The 22,776-nt window shown below is 32.8% G+C and overlaps 1 protein-coding gene across 1 annotated transcript; it reads right to left on the reverse strand.

Annotated features, from left to right (window-relative positions):
- Positions 1-1,707: 1,707 nt before the first annotated feature.
- On the reverse strand, positions 1,708-20,468 carry LOC133178729 (uncharacterized). The gene is made up of 6 exons (XM_061313439.1): positions 20,389-20,468; positions 18,547-18,774; positions 18,191-18,307; positions 17,355-17,427; positions 17,143-17,246; positions 1,708-1,931 (listed from the first exon to the last, which is right to left on the reverse strand). The coding sequence occupies exons 1-6, from the start codon at positions 20,435-20,437 to the stop codon at positions 1,873-1,875; spliced, it is 630 nt and encodes a 209-aa protein (XP_061169423.1). The 5' UTR covers positions 20,438-20,468; the 3' UTR covers positions 1,708-1,872.
- Positions 20,469-22,776: the final 2,308 nt, after the last annotated feature.

Raw genomic sequence — 22,776 nt, forward strand, 5'->3', positions numbered from 1 at the left:
GTCGCCATGTATGACGTTCAACTCCTGACTTTTCACTTTGTCTTCCTTTTTATCGGTCTACCAACGCTTCTTTTGATTAACCAGTCAAGCCATCTTCGAAACCCCCAACTATGTATAAATCAATGTCCTAGACATATGTTTGTGGCATCTCTTTTTTACCGTATGAACAAGAGCCATATCCCGCTCAATACAGTACTGCTTGATAATTTGTGCTCCACATTATCGCCCGACGTCACAATTCCTGATAATATCTAACTAAAAGTGTTTTGGTAATTTACGTCATATTTTTGTCACTTCTGATGCCAAATAAATGAATTTTTACACAGGAGTACTCAAGATCATAGAGTTTATATGGAGATAACTTTTTTTCATATATTTTCTTATAGCTTGGTAATAAAGAAAACGTCATTGACAATGCTATTTCTAAAATTAAAAAAAAATGCCCTGCGCCGACCACCGATATTTGACACACTTTAGATACTGCTGTTACATGAATATGACTTTAGAACAGAAAAATATTGTGTCAAAATAACAAAAATATCACTTCTCAACAAAGCGAAAAAAAAATATCAGTTTTGGTTAAATAGTTTTTTTTTTTTCTGGGACAACGCTCGTGAATTAAACATCCCTTGCGAAAAACTACATTGGAGACTTTTAAATAATCTACAAATCTTTTATTTCTTTTTAGCTCGCCTGAAATGAAAGCTCAAGTAAGCTTTTCTGACCACCCAGTGTCCGGCGTCCGTCCGTCTAGCTGTCCGTTTGCCTGTCTGTCCGTTCGTCTGTAAACTTTTTACATTTTCAATTTCTTCTCAAGAACCAATTTTAACCGAAATTGGTACAATTTGGTAAAGGATATTTAAAATTTTTAAAATAAAGGGACAAGCCCCCTTCCAAGGGGAGATAATCAAGAAAATGCATAAAAGGGTGGTGTCTTAAAAAATCTTCTTCTCAAGAACCACTGGGCCAGAAAAGATGAAACTTATATGGAAGCATCCTGTGATGGTGTACATTCTAAATTGTTGAAATCATAACAACACCGGGGATAGGATGGGGTCACAAGGGGGGAAATCTGGTGAAGAACAGCAGGGCCAAAGTTTCTCATGTGAGCGATGTGGCTCATGGGCCTCTTGTTTTATTTTTATTCTCTTTAGTGAAACATTTTTTTTAAATAATGTCAAAAGGAAATATTTAAAAACCCTTGCATGAAAGCGGAACTTACACTCGTTTAAATTGTCTTTTGTAAAAATAAACAACGTATTTTTTGTATACATTAGCAATGATAATCAACTGTAAGCAGTTTATACAATAAATATTTGACATTTTATTTATGCAAAGACCTTCTTTTACTGGATTTCCCTGCTCTTCTATAAACATCGACCCCTGTCTTTCCTTGTAAAATATTTATTTAACTAAGTATTTTAAAGAAAGAATATAAAAACCAGTATCATTAAAATATTGTGGGATTCGGGTACATGAACACTTAATTCTAACCATGCACACCTGCCAACATTTTATGTTTCAGTATGTGTAAATATTAACTACATAGTTCCAATATAGTTCATCTTTTGTAGAAAACGAACATGAAATTGAAAATCATTCTTTTTATGTAGATATATGAAAATGTAGAATTCTATAACATATATAAAGTAAAAGTCAATTTATGTTCTGTTTTATTTTTGATTTATACAATATCACATTGAAGAATATAATTTTCGTAAAATTCCTATATTTTTTTTATCTTTGAAAAGTAATGTTCTCAACTTTATCAATTTTAGCAAGGTAAGAAATAGAAAGTTTCTTGATTAACATAAAATATTATAAGGGAACATAGAAGTAAGAGTTGTCTCTTTGATGGATTTTACCAGCAACTCAAAGCCTGTTTATTGCTGACAATTCGTTTAAAGAAGGCAGAGTGTTTTCCCTCTCTTCTGAAAAGATAAAAAGAATTCTCCTGTCGTATTTAATACATTTAAAACGTATTTATACAGGGAAAAGTGGCTCACATGAATTTCAAATGAAATTTGCAAGAATATCATGTGAATTCTTCGCATGAAGAGGAGACGAAAAGGACCACGCATGATATTCGCAGGAAAATATCATGCGATTTTCACATGAAATTCGCATGAATATCATGCGAAAAGAAATTCGTACGAAATCCATGTGAAAAAAGAACACAGGTTTCATATGAATATATATCGTGCGAAGACGAGCATATTTTTTGTTCCCCAGAAATTAATATCAAGCTTTTATCTATGAGTGTCCCAAACCCATTAATCCATTAATTCTATCCTTCTTCCTTGGAAACAGAATTTTTGCTTCTTGCAAATGAATTTTTCTTGAACATTTACCATGAATTTAATATTAAACTTCTCTTTTTCTTACTTACTCTGAGTTAATCCAGATACAAGTAATGCATGATTATACAAAAAGTAACTTTGAATTTGGAAGAATCAAAACTTGTTTTCTGGACTCCCTGACTAAATAAAGACAATTGTGACATTAATTTCTACATTGAAAACTAAAACCATTGATCTTTTTTCTATCTTCTTTATTGAGGTTCTCATCACATAAGATTTCTTTATCTTGAGGATTCTGTTCAGAGGGTGTTGTTGTTACCTGAAAATACAAAAGTAAACAATCTCAGGTTAATAAAAATTCATATTGGACAATATTTTTTTTTTTTAAATTAACTATGACTACCCTAGGCCCTTAAGTAGAATTAATACCTCTTGGTCATAATCACCTGTATGCCAAGTATGTTCTCCAGATACTACTCCAATAAAAAGTTGTATTTTCTGGGATACCTCTATGATCTTGACTTTGTTTTATGACCTCTGTTCTGGAAATGGCTTATCTTATGATCATAATCAGCCATTAGGGTAGTGTGATCTTTGGCAGTTACTTTTTTTTCAATATACAATTATATAATTATGGTATTTAAACTGAATTTAAACTTCAATTCCTGTGACCTTTACATTGCTTAAATGACCAACATGCAGAGTTGTTTCACTGCCTCTGGCCATAATTAAGCAACCTATGATTATTTTATATTTTAAAAACATATCTAGTTCAAATTACCCTATGTTAGACTTTGGATATACCTTTGAGTCACAGGCAAATTTTGTCTCAGGAATGTCTACTGTGTTTCCATTATAGAGTTGTGATTGAAAAATAATTTAATACATTTGTACCCTTTTGACCATGAACATATCAAAAATGCCCTTGGTACTGGGTCAAGGCTCATCTCTGGACACAAGCTACCTTTCAATCAGTTATGAGCCTCAGATTGTTTTCTTGATTACAAAGTCATGTTCAAATCAGAATTGAATTCTCTTATTCCTCTTTTCAAAAGTTTGACAAATCAGTCTGTAAATTATGTTACCAGTTAGATCAATGTTATATAATTACAAAGTGTAGGTAAAAACAAGATGTGTTTGTGAAACACTGATGCCCCCGTATGGCAGCTTATTTCAAACGTTAAAGTTTCTCAAATGCAAGTCAAACTTCAAGGTCGAGAGATCAAAAATGCCCAAACACCAACCATACAAAAGGTTTGGTCAAGGTTATTGTTTTCTAAAAGTGGGTCAAACTCCAAGGTCAAGGTCAAAGGGTCAAAATTAATGGTATTCAGGGGGAAGACCTTGTCATATGAAATAAACATGCAGAATATAAAAGCCCTAGCAAAAGTTATGACCAAGGTTAAAGTTTTTCAAAAGTAGGTCAAACTCCAAAGTCAATTGATGTCAAATTTGTAGATATCAAAAGGAAGTTCTTGTCACATGCAATATACTTGTGAAATTTGAAAGCCCTATTACTAACTGTTCAACCGTTATGGCCAAGGTTAAAGTTTTTATAAAAGTATGTCAAACTCTAAGATCAAGGTCAAAAAGTCAAAAATATTTACACCCAAGAAAAGGTCTTGTCACGATGAATACACATGTTGAATCTGAAAACCCTAGCACCAACTGTTCAAAAGTTATGGCCAAGGTTAAACTTGGGTAAATTTTTACAAAAGTGGGTCAAACTCCAAAGTCAAGGTCAAATATGTTGGTACCCAAAGGAAGGTCTTGTCACAAGGAATACACATGTGAAATATGGACGGACGGGGCAAAAACTTTATACCCTAGACTCTTCGATTACCGGGGCATTATTATAAAGTGGTTTAAAAGATTATTTCCAGACAAAACATATCTACAGACAGATAAACAGACGTGGTGATTCCAGGACACCCTTACAACTTCTTTGTAGGAGCTAGTATATAACTACATTGTAAGGGCAAAAAAGTTTTAGTCTCTACCAATATAATATATGGCCCAATGATCTTGACATTTGAGTTAATTCAATGTTTTACTAAACCCACGTCACTGTGTTTGTTATCCCTAAATGCTCTCCCCTTGGATAGTAGCCTTTACATTTCTGTTAAAACTTGAATTTCCTTAATCTGAGACATAAATAAAACACGAGTTGTATTAACTCAGGCCAAGTTTGCAATTGTTAAAATTGGCATTTAGGTGTGATTCTAGAGAATATGTGATAGGAAAATGCAAAAGTTTACAACAACAGACAGGCAAGTTTTGACTGAAAAGGCTTACTAAGGCTTCTGGCTTAGGTGGGAATAACTAAACTAAATATGCTTAGCTTAATGTCAAATTTAAATTGTCAAAAAATCATACATGTATTTATTTACATGTACCATTGACAAATCTGCTTGCATGTATCTTCTGAGGATTTAGTAACTCTGGTATTTGAAGCTGTGTTGACATGCTAACTGTGCCTAAGTGAAACTTAAAAATGTCAGATACTGTCAATTCAATAGCATTTTGTTAATTATCCCTTTAATTAGTACCATTGCATTTTTATACATTTATTCTATAAATTAGCAGAATATATTTAAGAAATATAAGATAAGCCGAAATAATCTGAATGCTTATGGTTCTGCTAGTCTGAATCACATGATTCACAGGAAAAACAAGAAGTCTGTGAGCCAATGCTCACTAATAATACCCCCGCTCTGATGTGAATACACAAGTTCATATTTGGACAAGCGCAGTGATAAACGGATAAACAGAAAGTTGACATTAGATTCTCATAAAAATGAATACCACCATATGGCATGCCTAAACAAAGAGTGTGCTAAACTTTCAAGCATCAGCGATGAGCAATTGCTGAGAAAACTGCGATCAAAATTTGTTATGTATGGTACGGACAGACGCACAGATTAACAGAAAGTTGACATCGGATTCTCACAAAAATGAATCCCACCATATGGCATGCCTAAACAAAGAATGTGCTAAAATTTCAAGCATCAGCGATGAGTAATTGCTGAGAAAACTGCGACCAAAATTTGTTACGGACAGACACATGAACACACACACAGCTAGACAGACGGACAGACAGACACACAAGAGTAAAACAGTATATCCCCCTCTCCTTCGGAATGGGGGTATAAAAATCCTGCATTTCCGCAGCCTTATACTGCTTATCCGCAATTATATTTTTGCTTTTCCTCAGCTTTTTTTTCCTAATACCTCTTCCATTAGCCAGGTAAAACCTGTTGCCTCTTGCTTACAACAGGGAGGTGGAAGTAGGATTTTATGCAGGATATATTAGTTAAAAACATTGATTTAAAACCACAAGTGCTAGAATTTAAAACAAAGATTAAAAATCCATCGTATATAATTACAATTTGTTTCTGTATGAATAAGTTCAATAACTACTAAAACCTTCCACTGACCAGTCAATTTTTATAACAATGTTAGTTAGCACTCACCACCGAATGCTATGATGGAAATACAGCTAAATACAGCTGATAAATATCGGCAAACATTTGATGATAATTGCTAACTGTGACCATTAAATAATCGTGGAAAGGAGGTATAAAGAAAGGAGATAACACATAACATATAGTAACAAGAGGCCCATGGGCCACATTGCTCATCTGAGCACATTGCCTAAATAAAAAAAAAGCAGAAATAAGTTTAGTATTGAAAAGTTTACTTATATGAAAATATTGAAAAGATTACATATACAGTGCAAAAAACTAATTTTGTTACATAAATCAGCATCTGCATAAGCAAAATAAGCATCAGTATCCAGCAAGCATCAGGATCAGTATTTCAAAAACAGCATTGTCAGGATCAGCATCAGCAAGCAAAGGATAAATCTAGCATTGACCTTCTTAATATCAGCATTGACCTAATAGCATCAGAATATCAATGACGTTTTATTCAATAAAAAATTGAAAACAGAGAAAAAAAAATTGGTAAATTATTTAAATTATTTATACATAATGAAATTTTATATTCAAATGATTATATAAGGCAGTTTTATTGCTTTAAACAGCAATGCTGAAATTCAATTATCTACTTCCGGTAGCATGATGCTACTTCCGGTAGCATTGACCTAATTATGAAACAGCTTCAGGATAAGGATTACTAGCATTAAATCAGCAAGCAAAGGAAGCATTCAAATAAGCAAGCAAAGGAAGCATTCAAATCAGCATTGATGCTGTAACAAAATTAGTTCCCTGCACTGTATAAAAGTGATCACAAATACCCCCTCCCTCAGGGAAAGGGGGTATGATTTATTCACATTTGAATTTACACTAACTGAGGATGCTTTCATATTTCTTTGACTAATCATGGCTTAAGGAGCTTTTTTTCTATGTTTGATCTTCTATTGTGGCCCCACCCTACCCCCAGGGGACATGATTTGAACAAATTTGAATATACCTTACCTGAGGATGCTTCTGAATTAATATGGCTAATCATATGGATTTGCAATTCTTTGGAAGAGGATTTTTAACAATTTCTCCTATGTATTCTCATTTTAAACTTTGATCACCAATTATGGCCCCTCCCTACCCTGGGGTCATGATTTGAAAAATCTTGACTCTAAACTATCGAGGATGCTTCCATATAAATATGTCTAATCACTGCTTAACTGTTCTTGAGAAGAAGATTTTTGCTATATTTGTTCTATATATTTCTATGTAAAAATGTGTTCACTCATTGTGACCCCACCTTAGACCCAGGGGTCATGGTTTGAACAAACTTGAATCTACACTACCTAAGGATGCCTCTATATAAAAATCACCAAGCATGGCTTAACTGTTCCTGAAAAGAAGAAATTTTAAAGATTTTTCATATGTTTTCCTATGTAAACCATTGTGGCCCCACCCTATCCCAAGGGGTCATGATTTGATCAAACTGGAATCTACATTTTGTCAGAAAGCTTTCACATAAGTTTCATCTCACTGACCCAGTGGTTCTTGAGAAGATTTTTAAATACCCACACCCAATTTTTACTATTTTTTAGTTATCTCCCCTTGGAAGAGGGTATGGTCCTTCATTTGAACAAATTTGAAACCCTTTTCCAAAGGATACTCTGTATTTAAGTTTGGTTGAAATTGACCCAGTGGTTCTGGAGAAGAAGATGAAAATGTGAAAAGTTTATGACAACGAGGACAGACAAATTTTGATCAGAGAAGCTCACTTGAGCCTTCGGCTCAGGTGAGCTTAAAACCAATCACGGAAAAGCAGCATGTAGTAGTCGCAGAAAAGCAGACAGGTTGCGAAAATAAAATGGCAGCCACATAATCATAAATAACAACATATAATAGGGGACCATCTGCTCATTTACTAGCAAATACCTGCAAGTTAATTTAGAATACAACATTTTAGTAAATATTTCTCAAACATGTCATTAGTAAACACAAAAAAGAATACACATGCAGTACAACTCATTTATAATGGGGAAGTTACTCGGACTTGCTTTCTTATAAATAAGCTTTTTTATATATCTGCATGTATTTTGAAATGCATAAAAGGTTAATTCCTAAAACAACTGAGATTTACTTATTAGCAACTCTTTTTATGAGAACTGAGGTGATTCTGTTGTATTTTCAATTAAAAATGTATAAATATGTTTACAGTGGCATTAGTGCTCCTAAATAATTTTTATCTCTAGCTCAATCCAAAAAAATAATTAATTAGCTATATTACATCACATTTTTTTATTATTGCAAACAGAGTGTCAAACTTCAAACTCAATGAATTACATGTATAAACATTTTTATATATATCCCCATTTATAAATAACCTCCTACTGTGACCCAATCCTAGTCCCCCACCCTCCCTGAGGGACACTGGGGCCACAATTTGAACTTGAATATGCACCATGCATTATGCAATATACAATACAGTAATACTGATTTTCCAAACAGTTGTACAAAAATGAATATCAGTTAAATTTTGGACAAGAATAAATTAACGTAGCTCTCTTAATTCAAAATGATTAATCTACACTTTTCAAAAGTACATCCCTTGTCTGGCCCATTAGTGCTGTCATCTTTGGAATAACCCCATAAAATTTGTTACTTTTTGGTTGTATTACTGCCATTTGACATCAGAATAGTATTTATATCTTTAATTTTGATTGCCTCAAAATTTACTTGCCTATACATTCAAGGTAATTTTTTTTTTTTAACACTGTGAATTTATCACAGCAGACCCCAATGCCTGTCCTGGTGGCAAAAAGATAAAAGAAAACATTATTCTTTTCACTCTTTAAGTCTTGACCTTTTGTTTAAGTGATTATAGTGGATTGCACCACATGGGAAGAAAAAAAGACCCAACATAGGGACACAACTCATTTACTATTTGCAAACTAGTGAACATGAACTTCAATGTATCTAAACAGATGTGCCTCCCACTGTGCACGTCTTTAGTACATTGTAGTATATAAATATCATGGTTCTAGAGAGAGAGTAACCTCTTTGTGAATACCTGTACATTTACAAATAAATGTTTTGACTGGTGGTGATGGGGTGAATGTGAGGTGTAAAGGAGTCTCAGTTTGGAGAGGAAGAAATAGGGAAGGTCGGAGTCAGACAGAGGTAGAAAAAGGAAATTCAAAATAGTAGAGTTGAAGGGATGGGAGCTAGGAGAAAGATAAAAACACACACACATACACACACACACTTTTTTCCAGGCCACCCTTCCATAATGTATCTATTTTTAGAACAAAATGATTGACTTACAGTCTGATTAAAAAAAATATTTATCAGGTATATCTTAATCTACATATATAACTCTGCAGTGCTGTATATTGCTTGGTGCTGTTTACACCAGACCCAGGTGCAACAGGCATTCGTTTCAAACAGTACCCTAGTTCACTATGAAAAAAGAGTGCCTGTTCCAGGTCCATTTTATTTCAACATATCTATTTATTAAGTTGTCAACATATATTGCCATTAAATTATATAACATCCATCTGGTGATAAACATGATAAAGGAGATGATAAAAATATGACAAACTTACAGAAAATATGCAGTTGAATTTACTCTGCTCTTTCTTGTCTGCTTTCTCAGCCGCATGTTGACGTAATATGTGACGTACGGCATTCCATTTAAAAAAATACTTTTGGTTTCGTAAAATAAGTGTATACCCCGTAGTCATCAAAGTTCCGACTTCGACGCGGGAATAGATTTTCAAAAAGATTTAAAGGACAAAAATTACAGTTATTTAGATATTTCCCGATTCTGTGAAAACGAATGTACCCTCCTGTGGATTGTTCAAGAGTTTCCTTTTGAATTTATGTGCTCTAATCCCTTGAAACGATGGTGAATATCTATGTACTGTTAATTGTTTGTCATATTTTGTGTTTGAAATGTAGATTCTTATTGATATTCATTTTGCAACGAAAATTTTCAGAGTATATTCGGATCAGTTTTCGTTTCAGGTTCAACGTAACACGGCCAGGGGGCGCGTCGATTTACCCAAAAGGACCCAAAAGAACCCAAAAGGAACCCAAAAGGACTCAAAATGAATATATTATGATATACTGAAAACTAATAATTGGAATTAAATAATGAATATTACATTATAATTTTACATAAAAGTTGGCAAAAACATAAACTTATACTGTTGCAACTTTTCTTTGAGAAATATAACATAATTCCTTATATAAAACGTCAAACACTAAATCTGGTTAGATTTGCTTTGTTTTATTTGAGCTGAAAATTACAAAGTGTTATTATATTTCCGCTTCAATTTTACCATATCTTACTATATGATATATAATGGCTTTATTTCATGATTTGTTCTAGGTATTTGGTATCAGGGGTGGGGTGGGGGAAGGGGGACACCTCCACCAACCCCCACCCCAAACACACCCCCCCCCCCAAAAAAAAAATACTTTTATTTTCAATAAAGTATGAAAGTGTTCATTGAATATCCAGTTATCCCCTTTATTTCTAGTCCTTTTGGGTTGCTTTTAATTTCCTTTTGGGTCTTTTGGGGTTCTTTTGGGTAAATTGACGCACCGCGTCCAGGTGAATCGAATGGTTCCGTTTCATCGAAGACATAATGAAGTTATGCATTTTTTATGCTAAGCGACAACTATTTGAAAGCTTCACAAAATTTTGAGTAAGTAATTAACATTAAAAGTGATTTTTAACTGTGTATATTGTTCTGACACATGTGCAGAGACTTGTAAACACGACCTTTACAGTGTATCACACAAAATATTTTAGGACGCAGGTCCCACAAAAGATCCAATTTTCTTGGGGATTAATCTTACAAATGTGAGGGTTTTGAAAAAAAATTCCTTGTAATAAACAGGTCTGGTACAATCACTAGATTTAGCTACGTAGCTTGAATTACCTACATAGCTTTATTTACCTACCTGAGGTAGCTTTATTTAGCTACTGAATCAAGCTTATTTCTTAAATTAGCATTTTTCTCAGGATGTGCAGAAAATTGCACTTTGATGCAGTGATAATTTTCAACTTTAAGGCCATCCTGATTTATTTATTTATTTATTTATTTATTTTGTAACGCTACTCATCATTGTACATGTGAGTAGGTAGGTAGGTTTTTTTTTTTCTTTTTATTGGGGGGGGGGGTAGACAAATGTCGGGAATTATTTAATTTTAGGTTTTGTAATTTTAACATTAGCATCTGATGCACCCAGATTTCTTAAACTTATAAGAATCGCATATTTTTACTGAATAATCTGGACAATTGCTGGCACACTGCAAGTTGCCAAGAAAATTTTGTAGTTTTCAAAGCAAGTCATCTTGATGGTTTAATTGCTTAATATGACCTGTCTCTGCAATCATCAGGAGTCCACCTTAACCTCATGTCTCATTTGTTTTAAACTTTGATACAAAGATCAAATCACTAGTTTTTTAAAATTGAATTTTATAATTACTGCAACCATAGGTGTATTTACATTCGTCAATTCATTCTGCTGCATTTAATATTTCATGGCCTCTACTCTCTTTCCCTCTCTACGTTTTTCTCCGATTCAGTATTTGACATACCTTTAAAAATCGTTTTAATTCGAATTGATATAAAATATGTAATAAAATTCCTATTTTAATATATATATATATATATATATATATATATATATATATATATATATATATATATATATATATATATATATATATATATATATATATATATATATTCTGCATATCAAAGAATTTTTTTAATAACATTTATTTTTAATTCATTTATGATTGATTTTTAAATTCATTCAGTAGAGCGAATTTTCTTTAGCTTCCTTCTGATTTTTTTTTCTCAAATTAACATAAATAAAAGAAAGTGATACTTTATAATGACAACAAATCTTTGTGTTTCGGACAATTAAAAAACTTTAAAAAGTTTTTTTGTTTTACCTTTGAACATCATTTTCATCTAGATAGAATGTTCTATCGTTAAAATAATAAATGTCCTGTCAGGGCCTGTCCCGAGACACAGTTAGATTATTCTTACTACATTTTCATCCTGATCCATTACTAGAACTGTTCAGTACGGCATTTACGTAATACGCATGTAAATATAGGTCTTGAAGTTGAACAGTTAAACGACAAGAAAATTACGTATCCAGTACAAATCATCTCTGGTCATTTACCAAATGTATTGCATTATTTACGTTTTTAGCTGGAAAATACGACCCCATATTGATTCCAACTGAGATTTTGAGAACTGTCCCAGTGAAAAATATATCGGATGGAAAATATAACACTTTTCACCTCAATGACGATTTTGACGTGTTTAGTGATAAAAAAATGTATGACTACTGAAATCTCAGTCTCTTTTTCTTGAAAACCTTTTAAGCCTAAGGCGACTTTTTCCAACCCAAATTCCCTCTAGCTTCATAGTAAACATGCGTATCAATGACAATAATCATAGATGTGTTTCTCGCAGACTTGTCGTCGCCATTTTTAAACACATGGGTGTCGTGATCATCAAAATGCTTTTACAAGTTTGGCTTTCCAGAAAGCCTGAAATGTCATCTCTTTGGCTTCATAAATGTCACAGAAAAAGCAGTGGAATGTTACATTATTTTCTCAGCTAGTGCAGGCAGTAGTATCGCTTTTGAAAAAAAGGGGGGGGGGGGGAATCAATGACTTATCTGAACAATCTTTGACAAGGGGAAAAAGGGGCTCAAACTCAAAATTTCATTTCTTGGAAGGGGGGATAACAACTTTTCCAACAAACATACTTTATATTATAATACATTCCCATGGGATGATTTGACGAACCATACTGGAACAAAAGATGGGGCAAGGGCGCGCCTTTCAATGAATATGTTTGGGAAAAAAGTGGAAGGGAGCAACCCTCCTGATGCAGCGTGCCTGTATTATTTTACCTGTTGTAAATATGCTTTATTTATTTTAAATATTTACAATGTCTGTAAAAAAAATCTAACCACTGAGAAATATTCGTAAAAATTAGATAACAATTATTCCGTATGAAGATGGATAAAACCTTAGCGTTTCTTTTGACTTTAGTTCTCAGTCGCCTACTACGGCAGCAAAGAAGTTTTAAAGCGCTGACTAAAATTAATCCGAACCTCAATTAATTTCCAAATATTTCCCTTATTTTAATCGTATCCTTTGAAGTGACTTGGCCATCGAGCCACTGGGAATATCAAGGGAAAAATGGAGACAATTCTGCATCATACCCATCTGCTGCCCATGCAGATTCATGTTTTAATGCTATGTTATGTATAATATAAGTACATTTATATGTATACGATCCTCGGAAAATAGCATGCATAGAAATCAAGGTTATAAAATTGAAAAGTTACCATTTATCTAAGTATTTGCACACTGAAAAGAGCCCCAATCTACCAACATCGATTTTATAGGCTGTTCACGAGAGTCAGAGACACACATTTTATAATTTTGGCGTTATTTCAAGAATACAAAGAGTGATTTTTTTTTTTAAAATTTCCCATTAACAAAAAACGCAAATTAGAATTGCATAAAGAAATGATAAGTTGCTTTATTTATTAATCCTAAAAAAAATCTTATCCTGGTAAAGAAAATTGTGTTTTTCCTAAAACTTTTCTGCAGGGGCACATTAAAAAAAAAAAAAAGAATAGTGCAGACATCCGAGATAATCCTCCTAATGATTTTTTATTACATTTATTCCAATGCCTGCAGCACTGAGTTTAGTTACTTAAATCAGAGACATTTATGTTTCTGCTTAAATTATGTTTTAGGTAAAAATTCTTTTCTTCGAAATTTATTTAATGTTCCCTTTTATTTTACATATATACGGCAGTAATTATCGATTGACTATTAAGTTCACATGAAAGTTAAGTTTTTGCCATTGTATATATGCATTTAACTTGAATGTTTTCACTGTTTTCTTTCGTCAGTAAATCTTGGATCCACGCCTTGGCTGAGACATTCAATATGCCATGTTTTGTGTATTTTGATCATCGCGCACTGACCATCGTTTTACGCAATAGCCTAGATACAATGTTTATGTGTATTTTGAAGACCACCACCCAAGTGATACTGCCTCTATTACCCTTTATGAACCCTGTGTAGTTTTACTTTAAGGTGGGCCATTTTGTAATAGTAAGACAGAACGGCTCAATTTTGTGTACATCTCTATATTTAGAAATCGTGTCATCATCAGGTCATTTGCCAGACCACCAGCTTATCGATGGCAGCTTACACTAGGACTTCACTTCCGGATAACGAACTTAATGTGTCATCTCCCGAGGGAGATGACAAATAGTTGCAGATTGAGGAAAGGAAGCGTCTATAATATTCAGACATCAGGAAAAAAATGGTCGGATAAAAACGGAAAGTAGGTACGGTTGTTAAAAAATACATACCTTCAATAGGTTAAAAAAAAATTGAGTCGGGTGGATTTTGATGAGTCTGTCGCGTTACCGCAAAAAAACATTTTTTTAAGGATGGCCTAAGCTCATCTGAAAACAATTCATGAAAAATCACTCTTGGAGATGTCTTTTTCTGCGCAATTTCAATCAAAGTTATACAAGTTTTGGGGCTATATGCAACAGTTAATTTGTGACGAAACAATTACTTCTTGAATGAAATAACAAAGAAAACCAGTTCTGGTTAACACGAGTACAATGAGAAGCAATTATACTTATCCATGCCTCATCGCACACAAGATGGTGTACAGTTACTCAAACAATGGAAATACATCTTTTCCTTAAAAGTGTTCAAACGCAGCAATGTTAAAACTATCTCTGCAATGGATTGCTTTTTAAATAATCCTTAGTATAAAAATAAGTAGTCATTTATTTGCGATTTTTTTTGTCTTTCTAAAATAAAAAGCAAAATTGTGAAAAGTTGCCTTGAAATAGCTAAAAAAAGCTACCTGAGGTAGATAAATAAAGCTACAGTAGGTAATTTTAGCTACATAGCTAAAGCTACTGATTGTACTGTACCTGATAAACTGTTGCATTTGATATATTCTTATTATTTTATGCAGATTTTGAATAAATTTTCAGCATAATGTTGTAATGTCTGTAAAACTTATAAATACAATTGGAATATCATAACTAAAATGGACTATTATATCTCATTTGGACAATTGGTTCTAGTAACAACCTTATACAGTGTTTTCCCTTTATTTCAAAGTAAAGGGTTAGAGATCAATTGTATCGGGCTTTGGGTTGAGGTTTATGACAAATCTCTGTGGACCTTACAACAATTTTTTTTTATTTCAAAGCGGCATTTATATCAATTTAAGCGATCAATTTGGCCAGTAGCTGGTTCTTAGGGAAAACACTACTTATATAGAGAGTTGGTCAATAACATATTTTGATGTCTGACATATGCCTCTATTGTGCAGTTATCAATGTACAAAACACAGGGTCTTCTGTTTTGCTCAAAACATATAGTACCAGTGCAATTTAACATAGACAATTTGACCAAACAAGGACCTTTCAGGTGATAACATGGAATTTATTGTATGTAATGACGTCCTATTCAGTAATTTTAGGAGTTAGCCCATTTGACTGAAACAATTGGAATATCAGTAAGGGTAGTAGTATAATAAATATTTTTATGATTTAATTTAATTCTTTGTAGGAAATGCTTGTCAGGACAAAAGACTGAAAAACTGCCTTTAAACACAGCCATCATTAATATTAATGGATTCGTAAGGAACATCCAAACAATATGATATTAGGATCATCAGAGACTGGCAAATTTTACCATTCACTGTGACAGATGCATCTAAATAAACATTGAAATGTTCGATTTTTTGTTCATTGCTTTTCCTCATATAGTATGAATATTGCATAATATTCGTGTGAATATCGCACGATTTTCACACGAATAACAGACAAAGTGGAGTTCGCATGAATATCATGCAAAATTTTAGTCACATAAAAATCGGATGAATTTCGCATGAAATTTTGTGTGATAACATTCGCATGAAATTCACATGTGGGACTTTTCGCATGATTTTTGTATGATTTTCGCATAAATGTCATTCGAAAAGGCAAAAGCATGAAAATCATGCGAGCCACTTTTCGATGTGTAGCTAACCTGAGCCAAGGAAGAGCTTTTCAGATCGACATATGTCAGTTCTCTGTCGTCGCCGTACTTGATGTTGTCATTGTCTTTATTATAAATCTTCTTTTTTTCTTTTACATTTTATCAATTGGTCAATTTCAACCTTAAATCAGCTCAAAAATCAGCTCAATATCTGCAAGCATTTAAAAAAAAAGGGCGAAAAAGAAAGGGGCGCAGACTGAGGGGGGGGGGGTACTAACAGACTGATGGACAGATAGACAAACAGCTAGGCAGTCGGACAAAACTGGAGGAAATCTCTACTCCTCTAAGACTTCACTGGTAGTGGACTAATAATTCTTAATTGCTAGCACTTAATTTCATTCAATTTATGGCCTAGGCTGCAGGATGGGACCCAATAGTGAATCAAGTTTTTTTTTTTTTTTTTTTTTTTTTTTTTTTTTTTTTTTAACAATTGAATATAAAGGTGAAGTGCTTTAAACTTCATTTAAAGAACGGCTATATGGGCTTTGATTAGTATATTACAATGCATACTAAATTAGTCGATTCAATTCGTTTAAGCTAAGGTTCCCCAGGATAAAAGGGACCACAATAAGGATAAACCTTTTATATTGGCATCCATGTGATGGTTTAAGGGAAAATAATTTAATCTTCAAATCGGCACAGCAAATAAAGGTATCTTTAATTCTAATATGTAAGCATCCTCAGGTATTGTATATTGAAGTTTGCTTATGCCATTGTTTCTAGGGATAGGTAAGAGTCAAATGATAGCAAGTTTAGATAACTTTTCCTATATAGTGTTATATAGGAAATCAATGATACATATCTTTTCTTAAGTATAAAAGGATCATACTGAATCATAATAAAATGAAGACATTTCCAATTTGTATGGATTCATTTGTATTTCAAATTGATGACCCTATTAACTAGGATGGGCTGAAACTAAGGATCAAATTCTATATGATATATGTATATTTTCCAGGTCAGCAATGTCATGTTTTCCATAGTAATATTTTTTAATATGAAATCATATCTATTTCACTGGGACTGAAATTCTATCATGTCATGAGCCAGTACAGCTTGAAAGCTAAGAGGCTCAAATATGAGGATAAAAACAATACATATGTGTGAACGAAGATAGGAAAAAGATCTGAAAAATAGCATTTCAAAGTTTACTCAGGCGAGCATTGAAGCCAACAGGCCTTTTGTTTGCCTCTTTTCTTTCTCAAGATTCATTTCAAACAAAACATGCCACTTAACTAAAAAAAATTGGCAAGAAGTGTCATTCAAATGCAAATAACGTTATGTGTACCTTTCTTCCGAAAAATCTTGAATGTATTCTTAAATCTCTCCCACATTATTGTTAAAATTATTCCAGCAATTAAGATTAAAGATGTTGCCACTAACAGCCCGATTCTGAAAGTAGATTATAAAAAATTAGCATTTTCTCACAATGAAATATGGGATTTTTAAGAAACAAAATATGGGAAAAAAATCTACATGTGTTATTGTAGTTAAAAGTACCTGGTAAGACTTCCTTCCTCGGGATCTGAAGAAAGCTTTGGTGAATTGGGATGAGACATAAAGCATTGCTGATCTGTAAACCGAATACAAATCGGATAATCATTTCTCCCAAACATCAAAGTAGCATTTAATATACCATACTACTTTATAGAAAAGAAACATTTGAATTTGAATTTGAAACACTTTTTCAGCAAGACAGTGTCAAATTCTAGTTATCTTGATCTAAATAAATACCAGAAAATATACGTACATGTATATAATAAGTTAATTTTTATTTTGTGGAAGTAAAAGATCTCTGACTCTCCATTTAAAGAAATGAAAACTATTACCTACTTGTATTTATTTCCTGAACAAACACTAAACTTTGATACAGAGGTTCATCAAAATCAAATTAACTGCAGAAAGATTTTTTTTCAACATCTATTTAATTAACTATGATCAAATAATCTTCAGAAGACGACTTTTAAATTGTGCACATCTTCAAGGATTATATCTGCACATGCATGTTTATTTGAAGCAAAATTGAATATCTTCAATTTCCTTAAAGTTTATGCCAACATACTCTAACAGAAACACTACAGTAAACTTAGTATGGTTAATTATAGTTTACAATAGCTTACTATAGTAAACAAAAGTGGCAAAATAATCACTAATGTAAATGAAATTATAAACGTCAACACTGTTAGTAGTTAACTACAGATGTAATTGTAGTTAACTAAATTCTTTTTTGTCTTTTTTTCATTCGGGGGGATCGCAATAAAGTTGAAAACTTTTCATTTTCTTGGCGTTTTCTTCAACAATACATGTACATAAATCAAACGGTCGATTGAACGTACATTTATATCCCTCAGTAGAAAGGTAGCGAGACGGGCAAGGCTCTGCATACTTTGTACAGTCCTTGCTGTAATGATCTTGAATTACCTTCCCCTCTGTATTGTATTCTGTGCAGAAGCCTTGAACACAAATAGATGAAAAACATAATGTATTATATAAACTCTAATTAAAACATGAACTGAAGAATATATTACAGTGCCCAATAGGCAAGTGTATTTAGTTATTTCATAATTAATAATTATGCAAATTTGTATGTGAAACCAATTGATAGATTAGCAAAACTAAAGTAGGATGACAAATGAATGTCAAACATACATACTAGCATTAAAACATTTGTAATACTAGGAAAAAATTTAACCTGTTATGAACAACACTGGTGCACAAACTTCTAATGAAGCGTTGCCATAGCTGTTGAGAACGCAGTGGTAGTTAAATTTATTGGATGAGATGCAATCTTGGCCTATATATTGGCAACCTTTGGCTTCTGACCTTTTCTTGTATTCCTGAACGGTGGAAGGACATGACGTTACAAACTGCACTGTCGCAGACGAAACAGAACACGATCGGGGGTTTTTGGCGTCAACGACTACCTAAAATTATTAGATCACACTACATATATTCATAAATGTTAAAATACATGGTGCTTGAGCTCATTTTACAAAATAACTGACGACTACGACCAGAAGCTTTAATTGATTGTAAACTCTTGCAAAACTAATGATTCTGTTAAAAATTACTAGCATAAAAATATTTTATTAATTCTTTCAAAAAGATTAAAATCATTTTAAAATTAATGTCAAATACAAAGTTATCAGAAAATATTTTTTGTCTTAATCATTAGTTCTTTTGTAAAACAGGGTCCTTGTAATAATTTCAGACGAAAGAAGCCCTCAGACTTAAGCTTGATACCAATCTTAGTTACACTTCATTTTTTCGTTGATTCTATATGTATATATCCCTCGAAATGAAAGACACTTCAGGGTTTGACACATACGTATGTATCCTGTTTGGTTATTTTACTAGAAAAAAAGATTAATCGCAACTAACAACTAAACTTTATGATAAATGTGATTATTTCAACTTTTCTATCATCAACTGCCCTTATTTGTGTCACAACATTCCACTTTCACGTGAACTTAAAGTTTCTATCTCCAAGTTGATTCAATAGGCAGAGCACGCTCTACGTATGAATAATTTCCAAAATGATGCAAGCTACATGTATTGATAAATAAGTTTATGATCCAAATATACCAACAGTCGCGAATAAAGTCAATATTTGGCAAATTCTGTGGTCGATACAATAGTCTGTACAATGGTACTGGTCGATACAATGGTACAATCTACTCCATCTGGTTATTATGATATTGATATGAGAATATGAGAATAGTAAAGTGTAGAGGCAAGTGTTATCACACTTGTATTAATCTCGAAACAAAAAAGGGTCTATAGTCTATAGAATTAATGCTTTATTACACGTGCGCTAAATGGAATGATTCATATTTTAGTTTCGGTTTTTTTTATTTTGTAATTTTTTTTTTCATTTAATAATTTAATTACGGTTTTCATTTGTTAGTTATTAATTCCCCCCCCCCCCCCCCCCCCGCTTTTTTATTTTGCATTTTCGCTTTTTTTTCTTTTTTTCTTTTTTTTGTATTTTTAATTTTCGTTTTTTATTTTTAAAAAATCGTTTTTTATTTTATTTAGTTTCAGTTTTTTATTTATAATTTCTTTTTTTATTTTTTATTTTTGTTTTTTAAATTTCGTTTTGAATTGCACTATTGGGCTTCCGTAGAAGCGTGTTTTGATGTCTTTAAACAGTGTATTTTAAGCTAGATTAATAGGCTGGTTCTGTCTGGTTATTTTGTGTGATATCTTGCATATCAATTTAAACAGGTCTTGCCTTCTAGAGCTAAGCAACTATTCAGGCTAGATATCGAACGTCATGGTAGTTCACTTGGTAAAGCGTTGATCGAAAGGCCGTGGGTTCAGACCCCGTCCACGACTGACCTAAGTTCCCTAAGTTGATTAAAATAGGCAACATCTGTTCCTTCACCACATACTAGGCGCCTTGAAGTGAAAGTTGTAGGTCTTCCGGATGAGAACTTAAAAATGGGGGCCCCGTGTCACGGCAAGCGATCGTAATAAATTTGACACTGAACATCGGGTATACGTATGAATTAATAAATTAATAAATAATGACCTACCTTTCTTAAATCTAAAAAGAAAATCAATAATATCCCAAGTTTCATCTTGTTATCTTTTTAATCTACATTATGCCGAAGGAAAAAAAAAGGGTAACATCGTAAAAACTTTAATCATGAGTGATGTGTGTATATTTATAGACTGAGAATTGGATTTACCTTTTGCCATCTAAAATGCATTTAAATGCTTATAATTTAAATGGACCTTATAGAATTACGGGACAAATTCCCCTTATGACTAAGACATGGCATACGCACGTGCACTCTGCAGGTAATCTTTTGTAGTGGTTAAGATTTTTATTTCATAGCCCTGGTTTCATAGATTATATTTTGCAAGCATTTGCTGATATTTCAGTCTGATAATTCTATTTACCTTATGTTTTCAGTTGTTACTTACGTAAAACCCCTTTATTATTTGTCTTTTATAAGTTAGGACATGTGTTGACATTCCACATGTTTTACTTTTTAAACAGGAAGTGTCATAGACAAACACCATCAAATGTTTTCCCATAGACTTCCATACAAAGTTGAGCCCCTGTCGCTGATTCATATATTCAATTTTGGGCAAATGACTTTCTTGCCGTGAAAGTTCGAGATCTTGCAAAACAAAACATGCCAGAAAAATATACCGTGCCGTTGCACTTTTCCATTCCATTTGTTTACAACTAGGTGCGTTCAGCACCGAATGAAAATCTCTAACCAAAGTGCACCCCTCCCTTCAGATTTTTACCTGTAACTCCTATATATCTCAAAGGAGCCTAAGTCTTGATATGAGATTTTTATCACCTTTATTTCACTTGTCAAATACATAACAAGTCTTTTCTCTAAATGACCAATCATGCGCCGTGTAGCATTTTCTTCTCCGCACAACTTTGGGTGTCCAAAATGTCTGCGCCCATGTGTAAGTTTATGTAGGTGTTTTTCCTCATCCATGTTGGCAGTCTTTCCGTAGTACTTTTGATAGCTGTGTTCTGATTGGTTAACTTAGATGTTTATTGGCTTTTATTTTTGGGCCTATAGCTAGGGTATTTAAAGCCGTGTTCGTGTAGTTTTCTTCACTTGGGTTGGGGATCACAGCCTCATAGTTAGTTCCTCTTTACTGTGCTAAGAAAACCTCATGGTTTATGAGCACTATTTGATTAGTACCTTAGAGTGCTAAGAAAACCTCATGGTTTAACAGTACTCTAGGTCTTAGCTAGCTTTAGTTTCAAGTTTTTTACAAGTTCTAGGTTTTTGTTAGGAAACAGTTAGGATGTAGGTTAAATAGAATAAATTTTATTTTCCCCTTTCCAAGTCCAGTCTGGTCTAGGGATTTGTAGATAACCATGATAACAGGTCTAATTCCTAGAACCACTATTTACTATTTATTATATATTTGGTGTGGTTTATTTTCGGGGTTAGATATTTTTAGAGTCCAGATTTAGCATTATTATTTTAAGTTCAACTCTAGAGTGTTGATTAGTAGAGTTCATATTTGGTGATGTAGCTAATTTCCCTTACATTTTTCCAACTCATTGACATTTATAGCAGTTCTTATAGGATTTTTGACCTTTTTCATACGTATGGAAGCTCAGTTGGGACATAAATTATTCTCATAGGTTTCCACATTCCTCCCTTTATTCTTGGTTAAATTTTGACTTTTATTTATTATTTGTAATCATTTGTAAAGGATAATTCTCACTTTATTAATTTTTTGAAACTTACAACTGTGTTCTCATTTAGCGTTGATCATAGTTCAGATATCCCCTTACCTGGGTTGACAGACATAACTGGAGATAGTTTACTGCTTTAATCCAAGTTGGCTAGTAACTTTGTTAATTTATTCATTAAAGCTACTTCAGTTACACTTTAAACGTTCTTCAAACTTGTCCATGGTCAGTTCATATTATGTTTGGAATGTTTCCACCCCGTGTGTGTGAAATAAAAATATAAATACTATTTTTTTTTAAATGGTTAAAAACATAAATTTGCATGAGGATTTCAATCTTAATTTCCATAATCCCAACCCACTGACGTTAAATATAATGACTGCAGCTGGAAATTGTCTTGCACTCGACCATTTACTTGGCGAAGTTTTAATACAATCAGTTCTAAATATCGTGAAATAACACATATGTATATATTCACTTTATTGCATAAGACTTACATCTTATTGTATATAATAAAAATTAGAAACATAATATTTAATAGTGATAGCGCCGTATTATTATTATTAATCTATAAAGCGCATAAAATAAATATAGTTTCTAAGTGACGTTCTATGTTTGTGCTAATAATTAATGATAATATACTAATAAAAGATCCGTCAGAGCTATGATAAAATTATTATGTAAAATAAATGATAAAACGACAGAAAGACCTTAAATAAAACATGGTAGTAAGATGAC

This window comes from Saccostrea echinata, unplaced genomic scaffold (genome assembly GCF_033153115.1).
Source record: "Saccostrea echinata isolate AGI-Se365-2 ecotype Australia unplaced genomic scaffold, CSIRO_AGI_Sech_v1 ptg000003l, whole genome shotgun sequence".
NCBI lineage: Eukaryota > Metazoa > Mollusca > Bivalvia > Ostreida > Ostreidae > Saccostrea > Saccostrea echinata.

Excerpts from the sequence above, each read along its gene's own strand:
- LOC133178729 (XM_061313439.1), bottom strand. The coding sequence starts at position 20,437 with ATGAAACTTGGGATATTATTGATTTTCTTTTTAGATTTAAGAAAGGTA. Across the intron at positions 18,308-18,546 it reads ACCAGTGTTGTTCATAACAG|GCTTCTGCACAGAATACAAT; the intron begins GTTAAATTTTTT and ends TTTGTGTTCAAG. Across the intron at positions 17,247-17,354 it reads GAGGAAGGAAGTCTTACCAG|AATCGGGCTGTTAGTGGCAA; the intron begins GTACTTTTAACT and ends ATCTACTTTCAG.